This window comes from Cryptomeria japonica, chromosome 5, assembly GCF_030272615.1.
Source record: "Cryptomeria japonica chromosome 5, Sugi_1.0, whole genome shotgun sequence".
NCBI classification, from domain to species: domain Eukaryota; kingdom Viridiplantae; phylum Streptophyta; class Pinopsida; order Cupressales; family Cupressaceae; genus Cryptomeria; species Cryptomeria japonica.
The window spans coordinates 901,452,579-901,475,319 of NC_081409.1; the positions used below are offsets into that span (position 1 = coordinate 901,452,579).

Here is a 22,741-nt window from a genome sequence, read left to right on the forward strand (position 1 = left end):
ATGCAAAACTTACAAGGCTTGCATGCATATTTGGCAATAGTTTCTATGCTTTTATCAAGAAATAAGGAACTGAAGTTGATAATTTCAAGTGCCAAGAAACCAGAAGAAGACAGAGTTCTCACTTCAAAAAACTAATAACTTGTTCTTTCTTTCAAAGTTGGAGATTTTGAGTCACCATTTTGTATAAGTGACTTAGTCATTTATTCTAACTAAAGTTATATTTTGGGTTTTATCTTTGTAATTATGTTAATCTTAACTTGTTCCCAAAATAGTAGTTACTAAAAGTGATCACTTAGGTAATTATGCTAAGTACTTGTCCCTAGTAGTTACCTATGTGGTTATAAAGTAGTCCATTGTTTAACTCAAGCCATTTGTACAAATTCTGCAACCCATTCATTCCATCCATAACAAAGAAAATGTCTCCTTGTGGTGACCACTTTGGTTCACTTAGGGATTCTATCAAATTTGGATTATTTCCAGCAATGTAGACCCATTTATCAATCTTGTTGTTTGCAAATAGGTATCTAACCAAAGTTATACTTTATCCCAAGGCATTTTTGGATGATTCCAATCAATCCATTCCATCTAGTACAGGTTGTCCATTGAAGCTCAACAGTCATTGCTTCCCTCTAGTCTTGTAGGTTTGTCCTACAGGTGATGATCCTACTAAGACTACATGATTAAAGTGAATTCTTGCAGCCATAATATCCTCATTCTTTTTTTTTTCAAATACAAGAGCAACCTCATAAATAGAAAGACCTTCCTTCTATGTGACAATATTAGATAGTTGTCTTGGATTTCTATTCTCTTCATTCACTAAGCTAATTTTTTTAAATTTAATCAATCTCCTCAAGCTAGAACCTCGCCACACATGCCCATTGTTTGTTTCTCTCTCTTCAAATTTTGTAATGCCTTCTTATCAAACTGATTTTGTTAAAAAAAACTTGTGATCTTTGTATTACATGCGATCATATTTCATTGAATCATTCTATCAAAAAAATCGCAACTTTCTCTATGCTTCCTTATATGCTAGAATTGGAAACTAAAATATGATAAAACTTAATTGATTCAACCACATAAACCTAGTTCTAAAATAAATCCAACATACACCAATGAAGAACCTAAAATCATGCAAACAACAAAATAGAAAGATTATACCTTCACATGTTCTTAGGGTTTGATCTCCATTGTTTTCCTACCTTCATTGATCTTGCTTGATATATTATGGTTGCTCTCAAATTTTGTATACAGAAGAGCTCAATAGAGAATGGATGTGATTTGTGTATGCAATTTGGCAAAGTGTAGGTACTTATTCTTGAATTCTATACATGAAATGAGGGAGGAAGAGGTCTCTTTTATAGAGAACACCCTAGAAATGGAAGGGTAAGATTAAGAGGTGGGATAAAAGATGGTCGGATCAAATTAGAGGGTAGGTATAGAAAATAGGAAAATATTAGACAGGTGGTTAAATGTAAATTAAGAGATGAATAACAAGTGTTAAGGAGGGAAAAAGCTAATAAATCAGTTAAATAATAAAGATTTATTTAATTAATAAAAGAGGTGAGGCCAATTAAATAAATAAAATATGTATTTAATTAAGGGAAAAGGTAATTTAAATAAATAAAAATACTTATTTAAATGAGGAAAAGATAGAAGAGGCTTAATGAATTAATTAAATAAATAAAAACATATTTATTTAATAGAAGGCTTAGGATAAAATAATTAAATAAATTTATTTAACTAGGCTAGGACAATTTTAGGTGTCTACTTTTTTTCCCTCTTTGAGATAATGCATCATATTGCATTGTTTCAAAGAATAAATAAAACAACATACCCCCTCAAGAGATTGGGTGAAAATATTTTTTTTAAATTCAGACAATCTCTCCAAAAAGAAAAGGCTTAGGAGGAAGAATATGTAGGTGAAAAAGACCAAGGACGGGAGAAAACGGGGTCTCGGGAGATCATGACAACCACAGGGGGTCACCATGAGTATATAGGGTCACCACTCCTATAAACAAGAGAGTCAGAGAGGAACCACTTCATTTACATCCATCACTTTCATTGTTCATGGTCCAAAGTGAAAGAGATCTTAAGAGAACAATAGTGGAGCTATGGCAGATAGATTCTATTGATTCGAGTATGAAAAGCTGATATGTACACTATTGTCATTTTGATTACATGCATTTACTGCACCATAAAGAGGGCTAGAATGTAGGTTTCCAAAAACGTAATGTCGAAAACACGTATATATCAGTTGTTAGCGCATCAAGGGTTATTTGTAGCACGTTTATGTGATGAGTCCTATGTTTTCCCTAATCTCGAGCATGTATTTGATGTAACGCAATCCAAGATCCTATAATGTGTCCATATTAGTAGTATGCAACTGATATTGTAGCTCCAAATAGTCAGGTCTACTCTCCTGACTCATCCTTAGATAGTGGTAAATTTGCATCCACACCGAGGCATTGTCTGTTAGTTTTAGGGTTTCTTCCTAACGTCTACATTTGATTACTTTGTGTGAAAATTGAGTTCATTCCTATCCTGCCCTATCCCTTTTAGGTCTCCTATGCCCTAGGACCCTTTCTGACTTCATCGACATGCCTTCAAACCATTCCACAAGCCCAAAGCCCTAACCTTGCACACTTGTGCAGGTGTAGATAACAAGGGTGCAAGAGTACTTGACAAGGGTGCAAATTGCATAGAAAAGGGTGCAATTATCATCCCCCCCCCAGAAAATCTTCCCCAATGTCCTAGAAGTGTTTGCAATCTATTAAAATTGAAATGTGGGTTTTCAACATACTTACTAGTGCTCTCGTGTCCTCCAATCATATAAATGTGCATGCGTGTTCCTCGAGGTGATTCTCCATTGGAATCTTCACCATCCTACTACAGTCTCCTTTTTTCTAGAACTCCAAATTCACCAAATTAGAGAGTAAAACTGAGCCATTTTCACCCCTTTCACCTACTTTTATAACCCTTTGAGTTGTGTAGATCGATGTTCACCCTCTCCAAGTTTTACTGGTTCAGTCTTCTGTGCCTTGTAATGCTTGTATCTTTTGTATCCGACCTTTACTTTTCAGTTTGTTCAAACAAATGGGTTCCTTTTGTCATTATCGATCAACTGGCCTCTTTTCTAGATTTTTTTGGGCAATTCCTTGAGGGGGAATACATATACATTGTCATTATCTGGGGCATATTTCTTAATTTTTCTTCGAAACAATGCTCACAATCGTATTGTCTAAAAGAAGGAAAAAATGTAGGCATCTAAAAATGTTTAACGCTTGTGGTGTCATACTTTAACATGTCCATGTGACTTTATTTTAGGGTTTTTCGCATTTGCTAACACTTCATCTATGTCTTACATTTGATATTTATCATTTATCGACATTGTGTCATTCCTTTGCATTTATTTTCCTATATGATTCCAATATTTTGTAATTGTAATTAGGTCTTCTCAATATCAATTTTGAATCTCAATCATCAATCACGATCAACTTATCATATCAATTGGACATCATTGTAACCCTAATCAATGTTAATTAGGTTTTTTGTCCTAAATCTTGTCATTCAAAATATTAATCATCTTCAATCATTCATGAATCAATTTTGATCATTTTGTATCTTCAATTATCATTCATCATCAATCTTTTTATCTAGTTTGATCGATTTGTCATTGATCTTTGTTAGTTCCTATCAAATCATTCTTCACCAAATCAATGTCTTGCCAATCTTTGATCTATTTGTCATCGATCCCAATCAATCATCAATCTTTGTCAATTTTCGATCAATCAATAATTGATCCTTTATCAATTATCTTTTATCAATGCAATACTTTTGCCATCTTCGAGCAAATTGTCATTGGTCTTTGTCAATAAATTATCAAGTCTTTGTCACTTGTCTCTTCAATTTTGATTGTCATTATATATTTATGGATTTAATTATAACAAGACCTAATTCATATCTAGCTCATATCCTAGAGTTTTATGATTTAATTATTTAATCCTATTAACACTTCCCTTTAGGTTAAATGAGTTTATTGGTTTATCCTATGTCACAAATAAATTGAATAAATTAATTGTCTAATTGTCCCTTAAATTTATTAATTTCTCCCAATCTTTTCTCCCCTAACATTTCCCATTAATTTCTCCACCAATTTGGGCTCCTATGTTTTAGGCTAATTTTTCACATTTTGAATGCTATTTTCTCTCCAATTTGTCATTAATCAATGAGAAAATTTTAAGGCCAAATTTTCATAATTTGGAACTATAAATCACTCTCAATTTGTCATAACGTTTGACATAGCAATTTGTCATTCTTTTGACATGGAAATTTGTCATTCTTTTGGCATGGAAATTTGTCATAAAATTTGACATAGAAATTTGTCATTCTTTTGACATAGAAATTTTTCATAACTTGTTATAGTAATTTGTCATGTCCTGTCCCCCCAATCATATAAATTTCAAATCAATTGCCTCTTTCGAATCTTTCATACCAATTTGATATCCTCATTGATTTTTTATAAGTTGAGCTCTTTTCTTGTCATTTTCTAACCACACTTCTAGTATCCTTACGTTATCGATTTCACTATCATCTCATCATCTAATTTTCTTTCAATTGCATTTGTATTTGTAGGTGAAATCCACACAAATTTGAAGGAGAAAGAAGAACAATGGAGGAGTAATGAAGGAGACTCCAGCATTTTGGTTTGCATTTCAGTTTTATAATCTTGTCTTCATGCCTCTGTTGAATGTGTTAGGACTTAATTTCATTGCATTTTAGGTTTTGTGGTTTCCTAATTGATTGCTTTGATGTTTTACCTAGTTTCCGACCTCATGACTTGTTTACGTATCAATTGGTCATCCTAGTGACAATGAATTCTAGATTGACCAAGTGGTGGATGCCATAATTTTTTTAGATTTATCTCCAAGAATGTTACAAGAGAAATAATTATAAGGGCTCCAAACTATTTTCATAATTTTAAATAGGGAGCATGGTCTTGTGGAGATTATCAGTGACACTAAATGAAGTGATCTAAAAAATGTGATTGTATTGCAATAATGTGAAATATGTCACACTTGCACTAATAATGAGGGAATGAATTTTTTTATTTTTAGTTTAAACAATGTTTTATTTGTTTTATATTTCTTTTTATTTTTTGGCAATCTAGATAATGATGTTGGTTTTGTAAAATTAGATGCATAGATTGCAATGTGCAGTACTACTTATATTCATTGTTGAGGCATCTATCAAAGAATTATTTTATGATAACATGGGAGTTTAATTGAATAGCTTTCATTAAGCCTATAAATATATGAAATAAAAAATTGGAGGATCTAGAGAAAGAGAATATTAAAGATGATGAACACTTCATATAAATGGAAATATTCTTTAGTAACAAGAAATTGGGGAGGAGTCACTATTTTTTTTTTGATCGGTAAGAGGCTGAGGCCAAGAATTTTATTAATTATTTTGAAAGTTTACATTACTCCACTCGTGTGGGAGCTAGTAGGAAAGAGTGGAGGCGAGAAAACCTCCGGCCTTGCCTAGGACCATAGTCCAGCTAGTTTTATCTCAATATACAATAGTATCAAATTTTTAATACATCAACACCCCGGGCCAAGGTGATCAAGAGGGAGGGTGGGGTATTTCTGTTTCACCCCTCCCTTACAAGCCCTTGTTTACAAATTTCAATAATCATTTGTCCCTCAACTCCCGATGGCATAGTTCTGAAGTTGTTCTTTGTTGTGTATAGTATCCCTTAATTGCCCAAGATATATCTATTTGGCCTGCATGGTTAGTTTCTCACACACTTGGCAAATTTGTTAGTATCAAACAGTCCATAAAATATCCTCAATGAGATTTTATCAGTAAAGCTCGAAAGTAACCATAATAAAATATCCTATGAAACCTATCCTAGTAGATCAAGAATATAGAGATTAGAAACTTTAAATTGAATTGGGTTTTCCGATTCATTTATCTTAAGCCCAAACTTGATTGTCCCATGACCCATCAGAACAAAAATCTCCAGTTTACCAACTCTTGTTTATGCTCCTGTATGCAGTCCTTAGTGAAGGATGTGATCCAGGCTACACGAACAAGAGTAGGTGAATGAAATTTGATCATTTCTCCTCCATTCCCTATAGATTTATAAAAAGAAAGACAGAATCTATGAGTAACCAAGGCTGGATAAATTCTTTGTCCAGGCCCTGAAATTTTGCATGTTAGCCACATTTAATCCAAAGTCTTCAGATATGACATACGGGTATCAAATATAGAATAATTCAACCAATGGCATTAGGATATTTCAACTGATGATTAGTATTTTAAAATAAGCAAGTATTACCCATCCTAAATAATTACCCTCAATATGAATAAATACCAGTAAATGCATGCATCCAGATGCTTGTAATCTAAAGTATATATTCAAATTGCTAGGTATCCAAAACAGAGAGCTAGCATCTGTCTATATAAACATATGATCCATCATGCCTATTTAATCTTCGTGACTTTTTAAGATTGAGTGTTAAAACTGAGTAATATAGTGTCCCATACATCGCTTTATACTAGTTACTATCTTTACCCTGATCTTTGTTAACTAAAGATAAAACCCTATTTTACTAGATATAGTAATCTACTTGAATTACCAGTATAATCCTAATATTAATTGACAAGATTATCCCCTGCATATATCCCTGATTTCCTATCAAAAATGGTCTCATACATACAAGGAGGGCCAAGCCTACTCACTCCGACCCCAAATGCGAGGTAGAAGCTTTCTCCTCATCCAGAACTAGGCCTTCAGCCTTGAGGAAGTCCTCAAACCAAGCAACAATTGGAGGGTGTTGCACATGAAACAAGTAGAGCAGAAAGTTAATGTTTCTATTGATTGCCTCAATCCTTTCCCCAGTGAAAGACTCACCATCCATGGAGATGATAGGGAATCTAGGGACTGGCCTATTGTTTTGAATGAGAATGTCATAGTGCCTTGGCCGAGGGATAGTCCATTCGTTGTCAATGTTGACTAAGACCCGTTCCAGATTGCCCAATATAGAGGCAATAAAAACCTCTTTGCATAGAGCACTTGTATCTTCACGATTTTTCGATGAAGTTACCATCATAGCGAGAAACATGGCAGCCACATCCGTGTTTTCCCTGGTTCTTTCAGAGTTTGTGAGAAAGTCCGGGCCCAAGATGCTCTCAACTGCATCAATCACTAAGATATGGGGAAGTCGAATGATACGCTTTAGGCGATCTCTAGTAATAGCCCCTTCAAAAGCCATTTGCCTCTTCGTGCTGCGTAGTTGGATTAAAGTGTCCATCACCAGTTTACTTTAATTCTGGCTCTGTGATGGATTACAGAACTTCTTAGAATTAGCTAAAGCTTGGTTAATAGCCGAATGGGTTATTGATGTGAAAGAAATACATGAGCCCTAACCCACTTTGGATAAATCTAATTGGCAAAGAAAAGGTGCATATCTTTTAATGATGTGTCATCTGTAGGAAATCCCATTGAGGAGCCATGATTAATTTTGGCAGATGATCAAATGAGTATGCCACACACCGCAGCCCTGACTTGTCATAATGATCAAGATTATGTGGGGATCCTTTATGCTTTGATATTCAAGTGCTTATCCAGGTTTCATTATTATGGAGTTGTTGTGTTTAGATATGAGTTCCATTGTTTGCTGAGTTAGAATCATCCTCTGATTCAAGAGATGAAGGACATATAAGCCTAAGGGCAAGCTGCTTCTCAAGTCTTGATGAATATTTAATTAATTTCCAGTTTAAGGTAAAATGTACTATAGGTATGCTTATGGATTTGACAATGTAGGCTTTAAATATGAAAATGGATACTAATAATTGTTATTGGCTTCAGGTTGAGGGAATGAATTAATTTATGTAATAATTTATTGATATATGTATAAGTCTGTATTTCTAAGTGAATATGATGAAGCCTGCCCAAATATATATATATATATATATATATATGCATGTGAGCATATGTGTATATATATATCAATATCTACAAACATATATATATATATATATAAGGATATATATATATATATATATATGTATGTATAACTTATATGTATAAATATGAATGTATATATATTTTTGGGTAAGTGCTATCAAGGATGGGGATAGTTCCCTCTATTAATTATGAAAAGATTACATAAAGTTTCAAATCAAACAACCGTAAACTTGTCCATGAAGGCCTAACAACATCTAAATGCCACGCACGGCTTGTAGAATTACAGAAATGCATTCTCCAACTTGGATGACATTGCTAGTCGATTGATCCGATAGCCACCACTCCTCAGTTTGGGTGATCCGCCTGAAGGGTTCCATATTGCCGTTCATAACAGCACAACAAAACACTTCCCAAGCATTTTTGCAGAAGATTCTCATTTTATCTTGTTCTTCCAGCTTCGCCAAATATTTTTCCATAGCACGATTGTGCCTTTCATTGTCCGACTCCTCCCCATCCTCTGCAGACGAGCCATCGTCCGAGCTATTAGATAGCAGGTAGTTTTCCATCTAAAAATAAAATTTTAGGATACTCAGTCTCTGATCTGATGGTAAAATTAAAATGCAGTTAGCCACTGCGTCCACCAGGAGCAATTTAACAAATCCGCCTAAAAAATCAACCATTTTTTCTTTTGACTCCAGAACATCCACCATCAGGATAAGCGTGGCTTCAAGGACCTTTGAGTCACACCAGTGCCTTTGAAGATTGAGGACCATACCTACCAACCCTTCCATGGCATCATAGGCCGCATCCACTATAAAGAACAAGATCTATAATTGCCCTCTTAGGTCCTCTTCAGAGTTAACACACGAGACATCTCCAAAGAAGGCCATTGTCAACAGTCCTAACTCAGGAGAAGACACTTCGGGTATGGAAATATTCAAAGACCGATCCCCTAAAAGAAGGAAACATTCCTTTCTAGGAGCTTCCACCAGACAACACTTTCCACAATGAGGATTGTAAAATCTCTTGTAAACTGAGAGATCGGAAAGTGTCAGTGTAGATTACAGATCTACTATGCACATGGTCCACTTGTCTGTAACATCCACAGTCATTACAGATCAACAACAGACCTTACATACCAAAAGTGTCCTAGCACGCCGCCAAAACATAAACCCGCCATAGAATTTTCTGAGCGTGATTAGCTTTGATTGATTCACGGACTGGTACTATGACTGAATGTATATCAAAAGTGGAATTACCAAGTGGGGCATCAACTCCTAGTATGGCGGTAAAATTTGCCACCCGATTGCCTTCTCTTTATGTATGATTAAATTCTTAGTAATTCATATCAACGAGGGGTCGGGATATGTATGGGACCCATTTGTTTAGGTTCCTACTCTCAAATCCCTGAAAGATAGCTAAGGACTCCCCTACAGTGACGCTCTTGGTTATTTTATCGGTAACGCATAAATTAAGGCCTTCCAAGAGGGCCCTAATTTTTAGATTGCAAGAATAGGAGAATTTGATTGTATATGTAGAAATAAATGTGTATATGTATGTTGAAGGTATGACTTGAGTAAAAGGATGGAAGACTAACTCAAGGTAGATATCGATGCCAATTACCCAATACAAATATAGGGGTGTTGTACGAGGGGTCTCTTCACGATCTTGAAGGAGGGGGGCTAGCTGAATGGAGAGGATAGAAGGGAAAGACTGTGAAAATAAAGGACAATACAAATCAGGGGGTTAAGCCTAGCTTCCTAAGTTGAGGTGTGGGAGAACAGGGAAATGGAAATACTTTAAATGAAAAGTATGTCTGAATGTCAATGACCTACAGGGTTCAAAGGTGAGAAAACATAAGGGGAAACTTAAAGATGGATACTGGGGCGAGGAAGAGGACCTAGCCTTAGGATGGCACAGAAAGGAGCTTGATGCCATCAGCTCCCATGTTGGCCAACTCATCTGCCCTTTTATTGCCTTCCCTATAGATATGATTGACTGTATACCTGACAAAACCCTTGCATAAGTCTAGAGCCTTTGACAGCAAGGTATTAAGTTTCCAATTGGGCATGCTTCCTTAGAGCATTGACAATTATGGTAGAGTCTCCTTCAATGTCTAATGATTTAATTTCAAGTTTCCTACATAAGAACAAACCTTCCACCAGGGCCATCAACTCCGCCCAATTGTTTTTGTTGATGCCGACCGGAGAAGCCAGGGTGGCTATTTCTTTACCTTCCTAGTTATGAACCACGCATCCTATCCCAGCTTGCCCAGGGTTGCCCCGGGCTGGTTCGTCAAAGTTTAGCTTCATCCATCCTTCACCTGGGGGCTGCCATCTACATGCTGCTCTTGTTCGGAGGCTAGCAGTAGGACCCTCTCCCACAAAGCAGGGGGAGGATAAGCCTACCCATCATTTTTTCATCTTTTCATCCCAATAAGATATAAAGGCATTTTTTAATGAGCCTGAGGTGAGTCTATTGTTCACAAGCTCAATGACCGCTGACTCTATCTTATTAATGATTCTAAGGACATCTAGCTTTTAATTTTTAAAGAGACGTCTATTTCTCTCCTTCCATAGTTTCCATATTATGGATGATGGAAGAGCTATCCATAAACCTTCAAAGAGACAACCACACCTTAGGAGAGGCCAAGCTTTGAGCATTCTTGAGATGGTGTGGGGGAAGGCCGCAGACCATTCAAGTTTATTCATGAGCCATATCCAGCATTGATGAGAAAAGGAACAGTTAAGGAGTATATGATTGGTGTCCTCCTCATTTGCCTCGCAAAGAGGGCATCTGCTAGGGCCCTCATATCCCATACACCTGAATTTGTCTGCAGTAAGGAGTTTGTTTTGGATCGCCAGCCAGGAGAAGATACCTGCCTTAGGCAGATAGTTTCTATCCCAATAGAGATTTAAGGGGAGCTCTGACTTGGGTCTTAAGAGGGCTTTGGAAATATGGGAATACCCATCCCTAGGATTATATTCCCCTCTTAAGGAGCCCTCCCAAACTAGCTTATCCTTGTAATGACTTAAGACAAATTTCCTAGAGTTGAGAATTGACATAAGTTTATGCTTGTCCTTCTCCGGGATGGCTTCATCATCCCTTTTGATCCACTGCCATCTAGCCCCTTCCATTGAAAGGGAGATAATTATTTAAAAAGGGACCTCTATGTGATTCAAGAAGAGCCCGGGTGGCCCCAAAGTCATGGAGATTTTCAATGGCCTTATACCCACCCCAAGAATCAGACCAGAAAAGGGCTTTATACCTGGACCCCAGGCTCCAAGTTAGCCTATCAGAGATGATCTTCTTGCAATCAAGCATAAGATTCCACAGGCAGGATCCTCTAGGAGGGTTGGTCTCTCTGAAAATTTGGATTGGATCATCACCATTAAGGTATTTGTGGTTTAATAATCTTTCCCATTTGAGGTGAGGAGTTGTGAACAATCTCCACACCAACTTGGCACCCAAAGCTTTACCTTTATTTTGTAGATTTTTGATGCCAACACCACCATCTTCTTTAGGTGTGCAAATCTTGTCCCAAGAGATAAGTGAGATTTTGTGGCTGCTATTAGCACCTTGCCAAAAGAAGGTCCTAAGATGCTTGTTGAGCTCAGCTAGTTTGGAGAAGGACAAATGTTGGTAGGAGAGCTGGTAAATGGGCATAGCTGATAAGACTGATCTAACCAGAGTTGCCCTACCAACTGAAGAGAGCCATTTCCCCTTCCAAGTGCTCATCCTAGACTTGATTTTGTTCACCAAATTATCCCATAAATTTGAAGATCTTCTACCCCTGTCAAGGGGAATGCCTAAATATTTGCAGGGAAGGGTGCCTTGGCTAATTCCTAGGACATTGCAAATTTCTTTTCCTAAATAGGGATCTATGTTGAACAAAAAAACTGCAGATTTCCTCAAGTTTACCTCTTGACCTGAGGCTACCATGTAGGAGTTGAGGATGCCTTTGAAGGCTCGAGCTTCCTCCGCAAAACCTTGCCCAAAAAGCATTGTGTCGTCAACAAATTGCTGGTGGGTGAAGGGGGGGAGGCCACTGGTGATGGGAATTCCTTGGATCCTTCCCTCCTCTTTGGCCTTGGAGATGGATCTGCCTAGAGCTTCAGCCATGATGATGAAGAGGAAGGGGGACATAGGATCACCTTGCCTGAGTCCTCTCAAGCTTCTAAAGAAACCTTTCGGAGAACCATTAACTAGAACTGATAATTTAGGGGTAGAAATGCATTCGTAGATGAGGTTGATCCAAGTTTTGGAAAATCCAAACCTGCCTCCATACATTTACATAGGAAGTGCCAATCAACTTTGGCATATGCTTTACTTATGTCCAATTTGATTAGCATACTTGGGGTTTTGTTGAGCTGAACCGAATGAATGGCCTCTTAGGCTATAATAACCCCATCATAGATTGATCTATCTGCTACGTAGCTAGTCTGTTCTTCGCTAATAATTAAAGGGATGAGATTCTGGAGTCTGGCTGCTAAGGTTTTAGTTAAGAGTTTATACAGAGTATTGCAGAGAGCAATTGGTTGGAAGTCATTAAAGCTATAAGGGTCCTCCTTTTTTGGTATGAGGGCGAGGAAGGTATTGTTGACCTCTTTGAGAATCTTACCGGAATTCCTCACACCCTCTAAGGCATCTGTCATTTCTGTCCCCATGAAACCCCAACACTTTTGGAAAAAGCTAGTGGGGAAGCCATCTGGACCCGGGGCCTTATCCGGATTCATCTTGAAAAGGACAAATTTGACCTCCTCCTCTGAAAGTTTCTTTAATAGGGCATGGTTGTGGTCATCAGTAATGAGTTTTGGGATATTTTTAATAATATTGAGTTGGCCCCTAAGGTTGGATCCTTCACGATTGTTTAAGATTTTCTCAAAGAAACTAACTGCCTCAGAAGCAACCTCCTTCAGTTCAGATAGGATGGATGCTTGGTAGTTCGTGATCTTGGAAATTCAATTGACCCCTCTCCTTTGCTTAGTACTATTGTGGAAGAACTTGGTATTCTTGTCACCATCACTCAGCCAAGTTTCCCTAGATTTTTGTTTCTAGAAGATCTCTTCGTAAGATAGTATCTTCTCATATTCAAAGAGTAGGTACTTTTCCTTAAGGAAGAGTTGTTCATCCATCCCATTCTCAAGTACCTCAATGTTAACCTTATTAAGATATTTTTCTATTAGGGTTTTTTTGTCAAAAATGGTGCCGAAATTGGTCCTATTCCACTCTAAGAGCTTCCTTTTTATAAGCTTTAACTGACTAGCAACAATAAACATCTTTGAGCCTAAGAAAACAGGGTTGTTCCACCAATTCTCAATTAATTTTAGAAAGCTATCATCTCTAAACCACATGCTCTCAAATTTGAAGGGGCATTTTTTAGGGGTGTGATCAGATATTAAGTTTAATTGGAGTGGGAAATGGTCAGATCCTGATAAAGGAAGAGGCTCTGCCTTAAGGGAGTAATTCAACTTCAAGAGCCCTCCATGGATAAAAAACCTATCAAGTTTCTCTGCAATGTTACAGAAACCAAATCTTCTATTGTTCCAGGTGAAGGCATTCACTGCGGTTTGAATTTCCAATAGGGAATTCCTGTTGATCCACAAATTAAAATCTACAGCTAATGGAGGGAGCTTGCCTCTTCCTTCTCTCTTGTCTGAAACCTTGGTGATGGCATTGAAATCTCCACCAATGATACTTAGTTCGTTCGGGAAACTTCTTAGGAAGGACTCTAGTTCCATCCATACCCTCACCTTATCCCTATTCTGAATAGGGCCATAAACGTTAATCAGTTTGAATCTAAGGTTATTTTTATAACTTACTACTTCTCCTCCTATCCAATTTCGCTTAATCTCTAAAGGTGTAAATGAAAGGGATCTAGAATCCTAGATGATAGCTAAACCTCCTGACGCACCTATGGCCGGGGAGTGTTTTAGTTGTCTAGCACCTAGTTTTTGCTTGAAAAGGGAAATCTTAGAGGAGTTCATTTTTGTTTCTTGAATTAGCAATAAGTCTGGTTTAGAGTTAGAGATACAATGCTTTATGATGCGTTGTTTGTTAGGGGCATTCAATCCCCTAACATTCCAAGTTATGATTTTCATGGCTTTGTGGGGAGGAACTTCCCCTCCCCTGCATTAAAAAGAGTAGATATTTTAGACTGACCTCTAGCTTCTCCATCCCTTAATCTCAGTTCAGCGAGGGATCTTTTGGCCCTTCTTTTGCTAATTCTAGCAAAATCAGGAGAATCTTTGCTTTTGTTTGAGCAGAGAATACCTAGGGTATTAGGATCATGATTTTCCAAGTTGTCTGATGCTATAAAGAGTTCATCTATCTCTAAGTCGACTCTGGTAATATTTACTAAATTATTGACAAGGAAATCCCTCTGTCTTACCAATTCATCATCATCACAGATTTCATCAATCAATTGATCCATAAGATCATTTACTACTTCTTCCCCTATAAAATTGGCAATGATGTTAACTTCCCTAGTAAGGCGGTCATTCTCAGATTCTACAACTGCAATAGGGTCATTTCTTAAAGGTGGAGGGCACACTCCTATCTTCATCGAGGCCTTCATCCCTGAGACTTGAGGGATTGGTTGGTCCTGCATAGAAGCCATTGCTGGATCCTAGAGAGGATTGTCTATCTCTTTTGATTGCGCTGAGAAGGAAAGATCCTGGAGACGGGGGGGCTTGAGGGACTCTCTCTCTTTGGTAGGGTAGGAGAGCAGGATGGTAACATCTTTGTCTTACCAGGCTGCTTTGTCTAGGGGATCCACTCACTGATTTCTCCTTCTTCCAAGTCTCGGTCCTTGAAGGAGGAGTCAACTATAGGGGGGTAAATAGAGGATGGTGGTTGGGAAGGAGAGCATAAGGTCTTTACACGGGATCTCTGAGGACACAGTACCATGGTTGGATTAGTGCTAATATTATTAAAACCCTCAAGGATGAAACCCCCTCCTTCCACAAAACTGATTGGAATGATTCTAGACTCAGAAAATGATTCAGGGAAAGAATTATTGAGGGGAATCTTCCTTGGCATATTAACTTCGACCAGGCCATTATAGAAGGGTAGTTCAATGGTTAGACATAGATTATCACATTTTAGTATTAAGGGCTCTATAGTTTCAATGTTAATATCCATGTTAACAATTAGAAGTTGGTTAAAGAAGTTAAGGGCTAATTTCTTAACTTCTACAAATTTCCCAATTTTGTTACCTATGATTCTTAAAATATCATTGTTCTGTAATTCTACAGGAAGTTTTTCGAGAGAAATAGCTCTATTTACCATACATGGATTAATTTAGATGGTTGAAAGAGGGATTGCCATCCCCAGCAATCAAACCCTATGCCCTTGAGCATTGGTAGGCCCCCATTTAGCAAGGAGTTTCTCATATTTTTATTACCGCATTCAATAGCTAAGAAATGATCAGGAAGGATGTCGATCTTTACCTGGCTATTGAGAGAAGACACCATCCAGTTAACAATTTGTTCATGCGAGAACCCCATCCTTTCCATCATGCAAAAATCATTCTATTGTTGCAATGCATTTGATACCTAGCCAGAGTTTCGGTATCCATTTCATTGACCAACCCATTAGATTTTCGAGGAAAGTGAAGGGGAGCTGTGAAGCTGTTTGATCGGTTAGGTTTTATAGAACCCTCCTTCCAACCGAGATTGGGATTTCGCGGGCGACTATTAGAATGCCCTACTGCCTTATTGTTTCTGCACCCGTGCCTATTTCGATCCCAATTATTGAACGAAGGAGGGGGAGCCCTAGCCATATCAACCAAGTAGTATTTTGTTTTTGCAAAGAAAGCTTCCTGCTCGAGGGTTCGAGATTTTGCACTACTAAGTTCCTCTGACCCAGTTAGATTAGCCAAAATAGCAAACCGATTTTCATAACCTCTGTGAATACCTCATAGTGTATAAGGATGCTCACGAAGAAATGGCGATGCCTTGTATCTGATTTTCGCATGCAGAGCCATTTTTCAAAGAATTTTATAATAATTACATGATGGGGAGGAGTCACTATTAGTGGTACTATTTTGTATATTTTCTTGTTTGAATCAATTGCATTATCTGTATCCTATGTTAGGTTACCTATTTAATTGCAAATTTGAGATTTAATGTGTAGTTATAAGTATGTAGATTTTGTGTCATTTTGCATAGGTTATTTTTTGGAATAATTTTATTATCCTTCAAAATAGGGGTCATTCATAGGCTTCTTGGGATTGACCTAGATCAAGGGTATACCACTAATGACAATCTATAAGGATAAGGAGGTGATTTACAAATAGGGATCCAATGTATAGAAATTAATTTAAATGAAATAATAGGTATAAACTATATGAAAATAGATGAAATGAAGATAGATAAGAATTGGGCCATATGACAAACCTACCACAAGAATTTATGACTTCATACATTACTGTATTAAGGCATTCGCATGAAGGTATTTAAAAAACCTAAATGATAAATGTAGTTGGTATTCTAATTTCTTGATTGCACCATGAAATAAAATTGCTTTTACATTGAATGTTAACATTTGATTCAACATGTTTGACTTTTAAATATATTCAAAACGAAGAGAAATAAAGACTTCCATTATGTTGTCTATAAATCTCTTTCTAATTAAATATCTAAGTAGACATGAAATTTCAAATTTATATTTATTATTCAAAAAAATTCATGATTGTGTGAAAGAATACAAATAACTAAAAAGAAGTTACAAAATTTCAACTTTCATTTATTTATCCTTTTACCCTTTTACTCTTCATTCTATATAAATATGATTATTTAAGAATGCACTAGTCAATAGTAAATACATGTCCAAGGGGTTGAGCTTAGTTGGTTAAAGCATTGAGTTCTCAATGTAGAGACCCAAATTCAACTTCCATGAAGGACATCTTTGTGTAGAATTCTAAGTTGTTTTTAGTAGTTATACATATTATCGCAATTAAAAAAATTATATTAACTAAAAATTATTCTTAATGAAGAACCAAAATTTAAGAATAGTTCCCAATATAACGGATGGGTAATGGGAAAATTGTTCACATGATTCAATCCAGAAACTGGAAACTCTATCTTGATATTATTGTCAATCACATCAAAGGACAATGTCCATTGTCCCTACAATCTCATGTCACCTCATGTCATGGAGTATGATCCGAACGCAACTATGGTTTTTTTACACGGGTTACTCACAACAGTAGTTAGTCCTAGCTGCCTGTACCAGTCCTTATAAAAATCAATCTGGTTTTCATTCATCCATACACAAGATATTCTTTCCGCCATGGCCAAGGCCTGTCTTGCCACCTTCGTACTCATGCTGCTTTCTCTCTCTGCCATTTTGGGCACTGCTGAAAATTATGGTGAAAGAAAGGCTACATTGTTCACATCTTCAAGTCCATGAAGCCCAAACACTTCAATTCGCACCACCACTGGTATGTTTCAATGCTTGATCACATGATCGTGCAGTCCGGTCCCAGTGCAAAGGAGATGTTATATACATATGATACTCTCTTGCACCGATTTGCTGCGCGGCTGAGTAAGGCAGAGGCCCAGGCCATGGCGGTTATGGACGGCTGCTTGGCTGTCATCCCCTCCTCCCTCAATAAAATTTCCAGCACCTACACACCAGAGTTTCTTGGTCTCTCCTCCTCTGGATTGTGGTCGCGCTACTCTACATATGGCAAAGATATCATAGTTGGCATGATCGATACGGGAATATGGCCTGAAAGCAAAAGCTTCAAAGATGAAGGCCTTGGACCCGCTCCGACTGGATGGAAAGGCACGTGCGAAAGCGGGCGGGGCTGCGATTCCTCGAACTGCAATGGAAAAATCATTGGAGCTCGATACTTCTCCAAAGGCTACGAAGCACAAAACCCGACTCTAATTAAGGAGACCTTGGAATACAAATCTCCGAGAGACAACGATGAGCATGGCACTCATACAGCTCCGACCGTGGCTGACGCCGCACTTTCCGGGATCAGTTACTTTGGCTTTGCCAATGGGACGGCTAGAGGGATGGGCCCTCAAGCCAGGCTGGCCATCTGCAAAGCCTGCTGGGAAGACGGTTGCTATGACACGGTCACCGTTGCTGCCATGGAACAAGCCATTGCTGACGGCGTTGACATCATTTCTATTTCAATTGGTTCACGAGATATGGCATTTTGCTATGATAACAGAGCTATTGCAGCATTTGGGGCCATCGAAAAGGGCGTCTTTGAGCTATGATAACAATGGTCCTTCTTCGTCTAGTCTTGGTAACGTGGCGCCCTGGATTACTACTGTGGGTGCGAGCAGCATCGATAGAGATTTCCCAGCATCTGTTCTTTTGGGCAACGAAGAGATGTACAAAGGCACTTCCACCTACAGCCGAATAGATGATGCAACCTTGCAACGGCCTTTTCCATTGGTCTATCTATCCACAGAAATCGGCACAAGGAGTTATAAAATGGTTAGTTGCATAGCAAGACTCTCTAAAAAGAGGGAGAGAAGGAGGGGAGAGATAAAGGAAGGAGTACGTGATTTGAGGAGAAGGGCAAGGATATGAAAAAATTAAGCAGTATAAATTAACAACATAATAGTAATAATAAATCCATGTACCTATAAACAAGCAGGGAGATAGGAAAATGAATAATAAAGATAAAAACAAAGAATAAATGTTTACAAAAATATATAAATCTATTAAAAAAATATAATAAAATAAAATAATAGATAGCATAAATTGGAGAGTTATTAGATAAATATAAATGATTTTTTTTTTAATAAAGTATAAGATTAAAAACTATCATAAATTAGATGAATATCTTCAAATTCATCTCATGATCCATAGACTAATATGCTACCCATGATGATGCCTTCAAATGATACTTAAATATGTTTGAGCCAATGCTAAACTATGACAAATAAAAATAAGATGAATCAAGTATGGTATAAGATTCCACTACATGAACCATGGACATTTAGTGACAACTATCTTGATGAAATATAATACTAGTATATAGTATATTAAAATAGAATTTTATTAGACTAAGACAGGTCAATACGTCGATCCTATTGTTGGATATGGTTGGTCATTGTTGTTGCTAGGATATGGTGTTATCATTGATGTCAACATATTCCTATGATTTGATTCGGTGTACTTGGGAAGATTTTTTGATCTAGTTTTGTAGTTTGGTTTTGTTGATCACTGTTTTACAGAGTCCGGTATTTCCTTTAGTATATTCTGGTGTGATCAGATCTGGTGCTGATTCTTTGGGATATTGTTTTGGTTGGACTTGTGTATCTTCATTTCAGATGGTTTGTGATTTGGTGCTCCACAATTTATCTTTATTGATGACAGTTGCTGATTGGTTGTGTTCTTGAGCCTCTAGATGTTGACAGATGAAGATTTGAAAGTGGTGTTGGTGCAGTTGTTCGAGATGATTCTAATGTGCTTTTTGGTGTTTCCTAGTCATGTCCTATTTTTTTTAACGATCCGCATTGATTGTTGGGTGAGTTCTTGGTGATTGTCATCAACTGATATTAATTTTCATGTTATTTGGTATTTCTGGTGATGTAGCGTATTGCGGTTGATCTTGGCATTATTTTTGGTGGAGTTGAGTGTTTGGGAATTTGAATTAGGTCCATGTTATGATATGTATATCATCATATTGGTCTAGTGGTCGATCTTTGTATCATGTGATGTAATTTTGTAATTGAGGGTTGAGGGTTTAGCCGACCTTGTTATCAAGGTTTATGAATTGTATAAATAGGTGAGTTATTGATGTAGTTTGTGGGTCGATGTTATGTCTGCATTATCAGAGTGAAATTTGTGTGCGAACAAGTGATTTATCATTTGGTATTGAGTTAGAGTTGAGATTGGTGTTGCAGGGTAGACATCTGTGCTTAACTAGAACTGTAATTAGATATTTGGAGATGCTATTCTTTTAATTCACTTCTTCTGGATTGTACTATGAATCTTATTGTAAGTTAGTGATACTTCCCTAAGGGTTGTAGCCTTCTGAAAAAATATCTTTTGAGTAGTGAGCTCTAGGTAGTGTGCCTGAATCCATGTGCATTCTCCATTGTAATATTTTCACATACTACTGCAGAGTATCATCTCACTATGGGTAGGTTCCCATTGTAGTTTTTTCCTTAATCGGGTTTTCCACGTCAAAAATTTTGGTGTTTTGTATTGTGATGTTAATTTGCTTATCCATTTATTGTTGCAGTTTGTAGACTTGTTGTTGTGCTTAAAGTTTTATATTATGGTAAAGACTGATTCAGCCCCCCCCCCCTCTCTCAGTCTTCCTTCTTGGCTTTTGCTAACACCTATCATTATGGCTTAGAGGAAATTTTTGTAGTACAAAGGAGGTAGTTAGAAACTACAAGACCAATAATGACATTTATAAAAATTTCAATCAATTTATATAATGTAATTCCCCCCAATTTATTACATTGTAACTACACATGTACCATCCAAACCTGAAGTTTCACCTAGATAAGGGAGCTCCCTTAAGACTTACTTCATAAAACTTTCTTATTGCATGAACTAAATTACATATTTTGAGAAGATATTTCTTTGAAGTTTAAAAAAATCATGAATCAAGTGGAACTCCATCAAGCTTCCCCATGACCCAAAAGTCTAACCCTCATAAAGTTGTAGCTCTAAGATAAATTATCAAGTCCTTAGTCCCAAACTCTCAAATCATAAAAAATAGAATTATTCTCGAGAACAAACCATATTGAGCTACACACCCATAGGGCTCCTTCGTGTTGTCTCTAACCCTTGAAAGGGTTATAATTCTCTATCAAAGTCTTGTGAACTCTCTAGGAAACCATCCAAACTAAGCTCTACAACAAACCTCTTACCTATCTCCAAAGATCAAACTCCACAATACATGTATTCTTACAAAAATATTAGTACTAAAAAGGAAATCTAAAGGAAAACAAGAAAGAAAAGCTAAGAATTATTTTCATGCAAAGCACCATCTCATATCAATAAGCTAGCTTGAGATGATGGAAATTTCCATTCTCCAGTTTCACCAACCTCCAACATGATCTTATTACAAATTATCCATTTGATGACTCATATGGGCATTTGGAGGCCTTTTTAGGTGTAGCAAAGATAGCCCTAAATGTTCAATCATATCTATTTGAAGATCAATGAAAACCTTCAAAACATTTATCAAGTGTAAAAAGGATGGCTTCAAAAGACATTCCAAATTTTAGCTCATTATGACTAGATGATCCAAAAGTCACATATGGCTCAACCTAATGAAATAAGTTAATTTTTTTTTGTTCATGCCATCGAAGATTCAATTCAACTTATAAGGTTATAAAAATATTATTGTATTAGAATGCATGTAATTGATATCAATTTTTGTGGAAGTCTCCACATAATTGAATAGTGGGATGCATAAGCAACCTAATGTGTGGATCTTAACAATGCAACCCAAATGCAAAATAAGTCAATTGTTAAATGTCTAAACATTGAATTTGTTCTTCATGCAATACTCAAACTTAAACTAGCATTATCATAATTGTTTGTTGAACAAATGTGGATTTGCAATAAAATACTTCCTTTCTTTCCATTTTTATAATTTTCAACTTTCTTTTCATGCATTGAAGGTCAAACTTTCTTTTTGTAAATGACTCTACTCCAAATTAACCAAAACAAAACTACACCCTAATTGCATATGATCTATTTTATTACTTTTGCATGCTACTAAATATTGGATTATTTCCAAACAATTTAATAATAAAATTTCTTATGTTCATAACAAGCCTCTTCTCATGAAAATAAAAAGAGATTGAAAATCAAACTATACAGCTTCAGAAAAAAAATTTAATTAGGTTCATAAAATTATTCCATGGTTAAGGAGACAAGAACAAAGTGATTCCATAGATAGTGAGTTGGTAATTATGCTCTCAAGTATTTCCTTGGCTTGTACAAGTATATTGCTTCTCTTATTTGTTTCAACAAATTCATAGAGGAGGTGGCAACCCATCTCTCTCCCTTAACAAGCAATGGATTGAATCTTTCTTAGCAGTATCTTTTGAGACTCCAGCTACATTGGGCAATGGCTTTATCTTCTACATGTTTCACAAAAAACTTCCTTTCATCCTATTCACCAACAATCCAGTGACTCAGTTTATCCATTTATGCTATGGCTTCTATCCATAGGTAGTCAACTCTTTAGTGGATTCACACTCTTTTTGACAATGTAAAGCTTTTAGTATAATTGACTCCTCCTTTTGTTAGGTGAACTCACAATAGTTATACTATAGGTTTTTATATTCATGCCTATTCAAATGGGTTTCTTCTCCATGCTCTTTTCTCATGGAGATGTCATGGTTTCTCCCTATGCTTGCATAAGTTTGAATTTGTATAGGATCTATACCTCTATCTAAAATTTATTTATTACCGAAATCAAGTAGAAGGTAATATATTCATATGGGCCGATTTGAACACCTTTACCCTCTACCTCAATCAACTATGCACTTCTTTCCATCTACTTAGTCTAATACCAAATGAGAGTGAGATAGGTGAATACATTGATACTTTCATTACGGTTTAAAGGGAATTTATACAATGCAAAGGATGCAATTAAAAACTACAAAACCAACAACCAATAGTTACAGAAATTGCAATTAGTTTATACAATGTAATACACCAATATTTGATTGTTTAAATATGTGTAACTCGTGAATATCTATAAAATCTATCACTACAGAAGCTAGTATAGGAAACACAAGAGAAATATTCATAGGTGTA

General features: G+C 36.6%; 1 protein-coding gene across 1 annotated transcript; it reads left to right on the forward strand.

The window, feature by feature from the left end:
- Positions 1–17,385: 17,385 nt before the first annotated feature.
- On the forward strand, positions 17,386–18,213 carry LOC131876290 (subtilisin-like protease SBT1.4). Its single transcript, XM_059221204.1, has one exon. It carries the CDS (start codon positions 17,386–17,388, stop codon positions 18,211–18,213), a length of 828 nt encoding a protein of 275 aa, XP_059077187.1.
- Positions 18,214–22,741: the final 4,528 nt, after the last annotated feature.

Bases quoted from the DNA above. Each gene is read 5' to 3' on its own strand.
- LOC131876290 (XM_059221204.1), top strand. From the start codon at position 17,386: ATGAAGCCCAAACACTTCAATTCGCACCACCACTGGTATGTTTCAATG.